This window comes from Mesitornis unicolor, unplaced genomic scaffold (genome assembly GCF_000695765.1).
Source record: "Mesitornis unicolor isolate BGI_N332 unplaced genomic scaffold, ASM69576v1 scaffold43715, whole genome shotgun sequence".
In the NCBI taxonomy this organism is placed as follows: Eukaryota; Metazoa; Chordata; class Aves; order Mesitornithiformes; family Mesitornithidae; genus Mesitornis; species Mesitornis unicolor.
Window position 1 is genome coordinate 31896 of NW_010184349.1, and position 12048 is coordinate 43943.

Here is a 12048-nt window from a genome sequence, read left to right on the forward strand (position 1 = left end):
CATTCACATGCAAAAGATGCTGCTAATGTTCCACCCGGCGGCACCCAGCGCTACCCTGGAGGCTCCATGAAGGCTGCAGTTGTTCCCCATAGCAGCTGCATTTGCATCGCATCCAGCCCCAGCTCTCCCCACACAGAGCCTGCGCTTCTGCCCTAAGACCCTGCACTGACCAGAGCAGCAATGGGATATTTTCCCCCTACCCTGGAGCACGGGGAGAGAGGGATGAGTGGTGGTGACTTTCACCTACTGGGGTTTGTAGTTTTGCCATTAACAGAGGAGAATAAAAACAAACACAGACTGAAAGAGAGCAGTCAAGGGCCTGTCTCCCTCTCTGGCTTTGCCCAAGAGGCACAGTACACTTTTTTCACCTTTTCCCTCAGTTGCTGGAGTGAAGGTCAGGTAAAACTGCAAGCCAGCCTGTGGTAAAAGCAGTGGGAGCAGCAGCAGCACCAGCAAAGTCAATAACGTTTATTATTTGGGTTTGTTCCTGCCCTCCCTTTGCCTCCAGGATCTCACCTGTGCAGTCACATTACACTCCCTTTTTCCCTAGGTGGAGGTACCCCTGTTACCATCGCAGCCTCCTTGCCCACTTGCTGGCTTAGGCTCAGACCTAAAGGTTTTGTCAAGGAAGTGGACAACATTGACCACAGCCACGGTGCAAGAACTGTGCAGCACTTGTTCAGCAGTGCCCAGAGCCACCTCACGGTGCTCTATGGGCTTTCCAGGTTCTGATTGCCTGCAGGGAGAGAGCACAGAAAAGCCAAGGGAATACAGACAGTATCAGAGAAAGCTGGCCACATTGGTAGTCTTGAAACTCACCCAAGCCACCTTTCCCCTCCTTCTTCCAAGGGTCTTCTGTCTCCTTCCTTAACTTTGACAACTGCTCCAGCAGGAAAAGAGCGATGGTCTGGTTAAGGATTCTGATGGACAGAGCACAGCATCCCCTTCCACCCAGGGAGTGGCCTTAATTCTCAGACTTCACTTGCTGAAGAGCACTTGCCCCTGCTCACCATTTCTTTTCAAACAGTAGGAAGGAAAAAGAGCACCTTTTCTGCTTTTGCCCAATTTACATTAAGCAGTCTCCTCTGCAAGATGCCAGATACACAATATTTTAAATGTTCTGGTGGCTTTGCTTTCAGCTACCACTCAGAAGAAGAATTACTTTCACAGTTGCAAAGGTGAATAAACAGAAACCTAAAAATGGACCAACAAGGTTAAACTAAGAACTTTCTGGAAAAATTACATGGAGTACAAGGTGGCAAGTCCTGAATCAAAGCCATTTCCTCCAGTCCTGACAGTTTTTAACAGACCAGACAACTAAGAGTTTGCAACTGCTATTTTTTAAATTAGTTTTTAAAAACATATTTCTCCTGTCTCTTTTCAAAGCTGGTGCCTCTGGTTGAAGTTTTCAGTAGTCATCACTTAAAAGGCAGCCAGGTTCAACTTCAGGCAAGACCTTTTTCTATCTTGCATCCCAGCAGAAGAGGTGGCTTTGGTTGAGATAATACAGAAACACACATACACAAATTTGCCATGAAAAAAACTCACATTTATTTGATTAAACAAAAATAAAATAAACTGCATAGGAACATTTTAAAGTCCAGAGAGACACTGACTTTGTTTTAAGGCTGCCAGTAGCTGATACATCGTCTCCTTGCTACATCCTTCAGCCTTCCCTATGGACCACAAAGATACATTCAGAAGCCTCCATTAACACAAGGGTTCTAACATTTTGCTCACTTATTCTACGTAAAAGTTTGCACATAACCTGTCATGCTTTCTTCTCCGTTGTACTCAACAGCTGACACCTAAAAGTGTCACTTTTTGTCCAAGTAGAAATGTGATGCCCTTTTTGGAGCGTGGAAGTTCTTGTCACAGCCCGTTTTGTTATCAATTAGATCTAAAAGCTCTGCGCAGCTCATTAGGAGCAGAGCATTGTCTGTCCCGCTGAGATGAGAGCAGCGTGATTAATCACTGAAGCCCAAGAGGAAACTACAAAACCAAGTGACTCCAGACACCCAGTATGCAAGGACTGACAAAATCATGCTGGATCCCAATGCAAACGTGCACCGAGGGAACTGGTGATGAAGTTCTGTGAGATGGGACCACACATTTGTGGTCAATTAAATGAGGGGAGAAAAAAAACCTCACGATTGCAACTTTGGTTTCTCATGGATGATCTCCATTTTGTTCAAGGCTTCCAATTTCTACTTGACCGAAATTGCAGGCGTGTGTTCAGCGCCCTCGCCGCTCCAACAAATTGCGCAGGGAGCACATGACAGGTAACGCGCAGGACAAAGAGTCACAGACAGGAAGAAACCCCCACCAACTCCGGTGACTAAGCACACCTTACAAACTAGTTAAAAACTTTTAGTTGTTTTAGAAAAGAAACTAAAAACAAAACCCAGAAACAGACATCTCTCCCTCTGAAGGAAAAACTACTACATTGTCTGAAAAGTACTCTACAAACCTATAAAAGGACTTTTTTTTTTTAAACTAGTCTGGTAGTTCAAAAGGAAGTTACTTAACTACATCACTACACAGACACTTAACATTCAGTCAGTAAGGCTCTATGAAAAGAGCTTAAAAAATTATCTACCTGAGTTTGTAAGTTGATACAATCATTAAGAGAAGGTCTAAGACCATGCAGGTACACAAAGCATTTTTAGAACCATTCTTGGTTAAATAATGATGGAAAAAGATGCCAGTCTGGCTTGTTAACCCGTAAGATCACTTAGAGACATCAATGTACATTTTCCACCATAACATTTACCAAACCCAACACAGCCTATCGTTATTAGGGGTCTCCTGTACCCACTTCTGTCGACCCCTAACATAAGCAGGGGAGGAAAAACCAATTTCTTTTTTCAATATAGTATTCTGAAAATGTGCTTCTGCAACTTTACTCCACAGGTAAAACAAGGGGCACACGTTGCATGTCACTATTAAAGTTGCATAAAACCCCAAACTGGTTTTAAACTGCCTCTCCTGAGAATGTCTGAACCTAAACTGCCCTCCAGGAATAGGAACTTGGTTGCTTTGTCATGGTGGAAAAAATCCCATTGAGTCAAGAAAGCTACTAATACAATCACCAAGTCAAAAAATATCAGGATCTTATTCCCTTCAAGCATTTGGTATCGCATTGTGTTCACAGCAATCATAACATTAGTCTTTCCATACAGGATGTGTTTGTAGCATGCATAAATGTTTTTCTCTTGTAGAGAGAAGACCTAAAGGTCTTATGGACAGAAGAACACTGCAAATGAGGATGAAGAATGTCACATCAGCGAGTAGTGTCATAATACTGAAAAAAGTTCACATTTCCATACTTCATAGTGAGACCAGAACAAACTCAAATGTGTTTCAGGTATCTCAGTACAATTTGCCCAAACATTTGGGTTTATTTACAGATTCTCTAGCAAGGGCAGCTTAAAATTTCCATGGGCAGGCAGCAAAACCAAAAGCAAACAAAAGCAAGCAGTCACCACACTGTACACCCTTAGTATCTCTGTTTCAATTCAAATGCTTGTCCAACAGGCAGGACGAATCCCTTCCCCAGGCAGATTCTCAACTATTTCTCAAACCTGTCTGATGCAAAATTGAGGTAGACGATTTACTTCTGAAAAATGAGGTAGAACTTAAGGATAGTGGCATCTCTAGTTGTGCATTTTGTACCACAGCAAACTGGGTTTCAAACTCCCAAGGACTCAAAGACCAAAGGTACAATATTTGTCTAACGCAAGTACCAGTGTTCATTTTTTATACAGCTCCAAACTGTTTGTCTAAATATCTCTACTTTTAAATACCCTATTACCTTTTGGCACCATTTGGCTTACACTCCTTTAAAAAAAAAAACAAACCAAAACTTTGGCACATTTTTATTTTTTAAACCAGAACTGAGTAAAGAAATCTTATGATCCAAGTTATGGCAAGATAAGCCTATGAGCCTGGTCTCTTGAGAAATCAATTAAGAATTAACTGTACACTAACAGACTAGGCCCATTTTCCCGTAATGCCAAAGGAATGCCATAACCAAGGGTCTTGTTCTTTCTCCCAACTTGGTTATGTCTGGCCCCAGTACGCATTAGTTTTCAGGTGTTGACTCCATTCCTTCGCTTTCTTTATGAGTTTAAGGTTTACGGGCTTCCTTAAATAAGTCGTATTTAAAAGGTACTAATAAAAAAGGAGTAAATTAGGTGAAGGTCCTGCATTACCAAGTACTGAGTCTGCTTCAGTTTGCTACTGAAGTTCCTGCTTAAATAGCGCTGAGAAAGGACGAGATTGCTTTGCAGGCTGCACCCACACCAGCCACACTGACTGCTGACAACATTGAATCCATCACAAAGTTTACCGAGAGCCACTGGTTTAACCTGGCCATAACAAAATTCCCTTGGGAGCTCTAGCAGACAGGTCTGTCACCCACACCTGGGGTTCCCCAGTGGCAGAGCCAAGAGGACACACGCTCACCTCCCCCTTCTCCAGGCCACCTCCACTGGTTCAGAAGATGACTCCAATTACTTATTTGGTTTGCAATCCACTTCAAAGCCTTGCTTTTTCTCACTGCACACACGTGTGTGTCGATACTGGGGAGTTAACCTGAACACAGCCTGAGGACATGCATGGAAAAAACAGAGCAAGGTTTGAATCTCATTTAAGTATTACTTTTTAAAAGCCCCTATGGGGCATCTGATGTTGGCATTGCGTATTGTCGCTACTTATTTTCATTGCATATAAAGCACTCCATTTTATAAGCTACACTACCACTTTTCCATAAGACTGAGTGTGCTTAGCACTAGTTATGACAAAGATAAGGAATTCTTTTGGGTAGCCCAACAGTAGTGTTTTTAAAACGAAAAGCTCCCCAACACATGAGGTCAAACACTTGAGGTTTGGTTTGTAAGCAAATCTCACTGAGTTAAATAGACAGCAACGTAAAGTCATTCCTCTTCCTGACAGAGCTGGACCGAGGGTTTGTGCAATGGCTCCACCCAAAATAGCAAAGGGCAACTTCAGTATCTGTCACCTTCTACATGGTGCAGGCTGGAGAGGGGCCAAAATGTTTCTGCAGTTCAACATGATCCTGAATGCACACCTGATTTCTTTCTTTCTTTCTTTTTTTTTTTCAATGCCTGGAAAAACCCTCCCTTCTAGCCCCAGAGAAGGGGGGGACCCAATAAGCATTAAAACACAAGAGCATTTCTAGCATGCTCCAACACTCTCAGCCATGCTGGTCAAGGTATTAAAGAGACCTGGCATTTTTATTAAGTCATGATAGGCTAAAGGCAAGGACACTGCAAACTAAACATTAAAGCTTTTAAAACCAGTTTTCTTTGGTATCTAGATCTTGCAGGCTATTCATTTTCACAGCCCAAGTTGCCATTAATACTTGCGCTGAGTAACACATGACAAACATGGACTTGTCACAAGTGCAGGCCACCCCCAAAAAGGGAGGTACATACACAAGGCAGAACTTGAAAAAGTTGAGGTAAATTCGCTTTCTCTCACACCCATATTTTGAATGGCCACAGAAATTTAATGACAGACATCTGCATAAAAGATTATCCTTTAAAGACTGTTTTTAAACCATGCTATCCTAAGATTAAGCCTAACTGAAACACACTGCTTTGAAGAGTTTGCTTCCTTGAGGCTTTGGCTGAAAAGGCAGCACAGTTATTTTAACCTATTTAATTTAGGTGTTTTTCCTCACCCTTCTTTCAAAAGGGGTTTTGCCATCTCACAAATCTGTCTGTCTGTTTCTGGTCCTTTAGTTTAAGCCTCCTCTAAAGCAGCAGCTGTCTGTCTGCACACATCACCAGGATTTCTACAAAACCCAGAAAGTTCACACTTCTCAGAGGGGAAAAGCAGCAAGAAGGAAAGTGCACCTTGTGATTTCTCACCACCTTGTCAAGAGCCTTCCAATCTCAGGTCACTTTTGTGCATGGTGGCTGGCAGAGAGATGAACCCTTTCCTTGGAGTACGGTTAAGGCTCTTCAGACATTTTGATAATGACCACGTTTATGTTTCAGAGATCTTCTCTTGCAAACAGTGAGGTAAATCCCATGGCATTTCCAAGCCTAAGAGTACTGATACACAATTTTTTCCGTTACAGAGAGAGAGAAAAAAGCCCTCTGTTTCCTACTTTAACCATTCTTGTTTGCCACCGAAGGCCTTATCCAAAGGGTGAAGCAACAGCTCCACAGAGACCATATCTGCATTAACAGCTAAACCAGAATGCAAGAAACTGAAGAATAAAACCAAATACTTCCACAGACTCAAAGTCACATTTTGCTAAAGAGATCTCTATTCTCCCAAAAAAGTTTCTGCTTCTCAGAAAAGCTGTGTTTATATCCCCAAAAGGGCTAACTTCCTCCTGCCTCCAAGGATCATATACATTTATTTTTACACAGAATTCTTTGGTACTGCCCTGGAAAAAAAGCAGCAAAAGTTTCATCTTGATGCAGTTTGCCTTATGCTGGTACTGGTAACTTTTCACTTGGATCTGTAGCACGAGATACATGGAGCTACAAGCTCACCCCGCCCTAAAAAGTACAGTAGACCTTCCTGAATTTTCCAGTCCATCTCTTTGGGGAAGCCAGAAGATTAAAAAAAAGAAATTGTCACTGATAGAGTTATTGCAATCCTCTTCAAACAGACAAATAAAAAAACGTGTTGACTTCTCCAAAACGCACCCTGAATCTCCAAAGCTGTGCTTATTTCTCACTTTTGGAAAGAGGTACCACTTCTGGTCTAACAAATCCACCAAACATGATTCCCTTAAAGTCTTTCTATGGGAGGGGGCAAAAAAAAAATGCTAGTCATTTCACAAGAAAGTAAATCAAAAGGGGTTTGATTTTCCCTGTTTCAATGCTCCTCGTAACCTCTTCTGATGTCCAGACTAGGCACACTGATACAAGAAACTGTAACTTTTTAAAACTAATTTAGCTTTCAGGTGAAAAGGGTAAAAAGAAATACTCATTGACAGGATACATTAAAGGAAGCCTTGCTTTTTATCTAAACTTTACAACGACCACACTAAGCCACTAAAATGAACAATTTGGTTTAAACTTAAAGAACTTTTGTGCATTTTCATCAGCTTCACTTTGTGCTGTTGGATTACTGTGTTTCAGAAAAAAATACACAGAAATGCCAAAAAGATGCAAACTTGCTCTTCCCGGCGAGTGAATCCCACTCACTTTTCACAAAACGCTCGAAGTCGTCTGGGAACAAGACGCTGTGCTCACCAGTAAATCAAACACACTGAGGTATAAAAAGGAGAACAGGAAAAAGTTCTCTGCTGCAGCAGCAATTCAAAAAACAAAAAGCCCCCCCCTCCCATGTCCCCACCCACAGAACTGTAGTATGGTCAAGAACACAAATTCTCTACAAACACCTACGACCATTTTCTCTGTTTAAAAAGTTACCTAGAGCCTTTTTTTTGGCTTTGTCTACAGAACTCGCCACACAAACCACCTAATGTGCACAGCAGCACTTGTTTGTGCATGAAACCCCATCGGGGGGGAGAGGTAAAAACGTTCTGAGCTGTGAGTGTGTGGGGATGGGGAGGGGGGGAGAAACCGGGGAGGGAAGGGAGGACAATGAGGTAGATAGAATTTAACTTTACAGGCTCACTCCCTGCAGAAAAGATAAGTACATTCATCTGTAAAAAAATTAAAGATGAGGTAGGTTTGAATTAACGTTGTATTTTTTTCTCTTAGAAGAATTTCCCTGAGACAGTTTCTTCCCAATTCAAACACAGATTAGAAGACGAGAATTCGATTGTTTCCAAAGTCGACCACAACAATCATGCCATCAGGGGTGACGGCTATACCTGAAGGACGGTCCATCTGACCAAAGCCACTTCCCTGAGTGCCAAACTTGCATAAAAAGCTACCATTGGACTCAAATATCTGCACCCGGTGGTTCCTGGAATCGGCCACAATGATGCGCCCCTCTTGATCCACCGCCACTCCCTGTGGGCGCAGGAACTGACCGTTCCCGGTGCCCTCTGAGCCCAAAAAGCGTGCAGACTGGCAATCGGGATGGATGACCAGAAGGCGATGGTTGTTGAAGTCTGTCACTACCAAGTGGCCCTCGTGATTGAAAGTCACACCTCTGGGGGAATCAAAGTGCTTCCAGAGTGCCCCTTCGAAGCCGTACTTGTTCAGAAACACGCCGTCGGGCCCAAACAGCTGAACGCGATGGTTCCTCGTGTCAGAGACCAGGATCTTGCCCTCCGCGTTGACGGCCACATCCCATGGGTAATTGAATTGCCCATTCTTTGTTCCTTTCTCCCCAAACTTCAGAATGAACTGCCCCTCAAACGTGAAGATCTGGATGCGATGATTGTCCTTGTCAGCCACGACGATCCTACGTGAGATGTCACAGGCCACGCCAGCAGGCCGATCAAACTGGCCCGGCCGGGAGCCCAGCGTGCCGAACTTGTGATGGAAGGTCCCGCACGGTTTGAACACCTGGATGCGGTTGTTACTGCGGTCGGCGACGATGATGTAGCCTTCTTTGTCCACACTAACCCCCCAGGGGCGGCAGAGTTTGCCGTCGCTGTCTCCTTCGCTGCCAAAGGTCAGCCCTGGCAGCCCGATGCCTATGTAGCTGCGCCCAGATTTCACCAGAACTTTGAAGGGGCTGTTCTCAATGTGTTGGTTGCACATCATCACAGATACCAGGTGCTCTCCCTCTAGCTGTGGACGGTAGCTGACCAGGTAGGTCCCGTTCTGCTGATCGCTGACATCTGCCCCAAAAAGGTTTCCATCCGGGCCCATCACCACTGCAGAGATCATGTCACCTCCCGAAAGGCGAGGCTCACCATCATGGTCGTAGCCTATCACTGTGAAAGAGGCCACTTTGCCCTGCAGCGCACGCTTGAGGCCTTCCCCAGTGGCTTTGGTCAGAGGAGCGAAAGCCCCGCTGCTGACAAAGCCCATTGATTTAATGGCCATGTACAATGCCTGGTCAGGGGGGGTGAACATGATCCTGTCATCTTCCTGTGGCTGGAGAAGGCCTCTCACATTCTTCAGCTCCTGCACCTGAGCCAGCATGCGGTCCCGAGCCAGAAGAATATCCATGGTGCGACCCTCCTCCAGGACCTGCCAAAAGTCCAGCTTATTTAGGTTCTGACGCAACTTTTCAACTTGCAAGTACAGTGATTTAGCCTTGACTTGACGAATCTTTTCCACCTTGGGAGAGGATGGGGAGGGGGAAGAGAAAAGCACACTTATATTAGGAAAGACAACCTGTAACAGAACTATTTCCTAATGTCACTCTTCTACGTAAAAACCAGTTGTGCAGTTGCTGCAGCATGTAGACACCAGTCTTCAGAACAAACCTCTAAAAGCAGTGATATAGAGAAGCGGAAATTAGAAAAATTATTTATCCAAATTCAGGACTATTGTTCACTCCCATCCTCCGGTCAAAATCACACGTTCTTACTTCGCAGATCTGCTGCATCAGTGTCATTTGAAAGACAGAGTCACTTGCTTACTAATAATGATTTGCTTCCTCAAATGCTAATCTGTTTTTTTAGTTGCAAGGTACTTGACAGATCAGCTGAAGGTAAGTCTTTAGACTCCAAGGAGGACAGAGGTTACTGCAAGCTCTCAAGAAAGAGCAGAGTCTGCGGCTTCTCTAAGCAGAATGGAGACCAATTTCAGAAGGTAGGCTGCTGTCACACAAAGCTGAGGCTAGGAGTCAGCATCAGCTCATGTACATAGGCTCTTGTCATTCCCCTTTCTGCCAAAGCTGACTTCATGTGACTGGGTAATACCAGACATCTATCTCCAGGGATTTTTAGGGTCCAATTATTTTAATATTTTCTTGGAAATACTGGCAGTCATGCCGAGCTTGTGCTGTACCACAGGATGCTTTATAATGTCACTTCAAATGATACAGAAGGTTGCTGCCAGTCCCTGCCTGGGGGACTGAAGCTCAAGCAAAAATGGTTTGTTTGCAACTATTTTATATAAGCCTGTGTTTTCCTTTACTTGTGAAAAATCACTTTAGACCATCTGGCAAAGACACCTGCCTTGTAAAACTAATGAAACATGTAATTGCTTTATTGTTGCAAAAGTACATTTCCTTCTATCTGAATACCTACTTGGCTGCAGAACAGTACCAGCAGTGCATTTTAGTGAGGGGCAACTCACTGTCTGAAGACTCCCTGGTTATATACTGACTAGATTAAATAGTATGTTTGTACATCTGTTATTTAAGTTAAAGGTATGCAGGTTCTACCAGACTTTAAAAAAAGGTCCAGAGATGCTTCCTCCAAGAGATTTCTAAAAGAGATTACTAATCTCATGTTTCAGTTTAATCCTTGGCCTCAGTTTTGGTACCTGAAATTATTCACTAACATGCTTCACATGAGGGCTTAATACACAGCTGTTTTTTGCTAGAGTGATTTACCACCACCATCACCAAGTCTCCTTCTGAAAATAATGTTTTATAACGTGAAGAGAACTTGCTCTCAGCACAGACATTCCAATAAAGTGCATTTATGCAGCCTCTAGGGATACAAATAGCTTGGGGGCAGTTCTTTCTTCTCCTGTACTAGGAATACCTCAAAGGAGAAGGCTGCCAAGCCTCTTGGGGAAGGCTAAGTAACACTGGAAAGTGAACTCAATTGCCTTAATCCAAATACCTCAGAAAAAACGGCATTAGAAGTACAGTAGCTATATAAAGTGTATTTTTAATCTTGCTACTGACACTTACAAAAGAACTACAGGAAAACAAACTATTTCCCTGTACCAGTATGAGCAACCCTGTTGTCACAGGACAAGTCAGTCAGACTCACTGATCTAAAACACTTAATCCAGCAGCAGAGAGTGGCGTTTCTAGTCAGTTCTGCAAGTGAGACCCAAAAGGCCAATTCAAACTAATCTGCCCTAAACAAGCAGAGACGAGCCATGACCACTAAGTTATATTTTTTGAATGAGAAACTGCGCTGTTACTTCCTTTCCTCCTCTCAAAATACCATACATGCATCATGGCTGAAGTGAGTGGAGTGGTTTGGGACTGTGCAAATACCCATGCTGAAGAGTATACTCGTTTTCTACCACTTAAAGAAAAAAAATAAGAGACACACTACTTTGACTGACAGTCAAGTCAGCTTTTAGCTGTGGGCACAATGAAAGTTTGTCTTCCAGAATTTCTACTAGTCTTTCTTAAAAAGGGACGCTTAAAAGGACTGAGGGGAGATTTCATTAATTCTCATAAATATCTAAAGGGCAGGTGTCGAGATTGGGACCAGATGCTTCTCGGTTGTGCCCCGCAACAGGACTTGGGGCAGTGGTCACAACTGGGACACAGGAGATTCAACTTAAACATAAGGAAAAAATTCTTTACTGTGAGGGTGACAGAGCACTGGCACAGGCTGCCCAGAGAGGTTGTGGAGTCTCCTTCTCTGGAGACATTCAAAACCCGCCTGGACGTGTTCCTGTGTGATCTTCTCTGGGTGATCCTGGTCTAGGCAAAAGGTTGGACTGGATGATCTTCAGAGGTCCCTTCCAACTCCTACCATTCTGTGATACACGCCTTTGCTCCTTTCCTTAGTTTATGAAGAGTGGCTCATGTAAGAAACCCCATATACAACATACTTAATTCTACAGCAACATATTAAAGATGTTTTAAAGACATTCTTTAAGCAAAGTGTTTAAAGGTGATCTCTTCTTGAGTGAGTATGGAGCCGTGACGCAGAGCTGCTGAGCCAGCAGAGGGAGTGCCCACCCTACCTGTGGGGCTGAGCTTGCGTGACAATACCCTAACTGCTACAAAAAACCAACTGGTTTCTAACATTAAAAGATAACTTTGGCACAAAACCAACCAGGGCCAGAATTCAGTATCTTGCTACCTACAGAAAAATGAGTTCAGAGTAAACTGCAGTGTTTTGATTCAGTGTTCCTTGGGAGGGTTATCAGAATCTGGCCATATGTATTAGTTAAAAAGCATGTTTTCAGTTTGAAAAAGCACTTGTCAGAGGTTCAAACCACAAATGTAAGGTGCATACCTTCCAGAGCAGCTCACACTCCCGCTCTT

The 12048-nt window shown here is 43.5% G+C and overlaps 1 protein-coding gene across 1 annotated transcript in view; it reads right to left on the bottom strand.

Moving 5' to 3' along the window:
- Positions 1-7710: 7710 nt before the first annotated feature.
- The window catches only part of TRIM71 (tripartite motif containing 71, E3 ubiquitin protein ligase), a gene marked incomplete at its 5' end in the record, with an annotated part of 4475 nt that continues 137 nt past the window's right edge, over positions 7711-12048 (bottom strand). Inside the window, 2 exons of the mRNA XM_010184437.1 lie at positions 7711-9194; positions 12020-12048. Coding sequence (XP_010182739.1) covers positions 7758-9194; positions 12020-12048 — 1466 coding nt within the window. The remainder of the gene's footprint in view (positions 9195-12019) is intronic.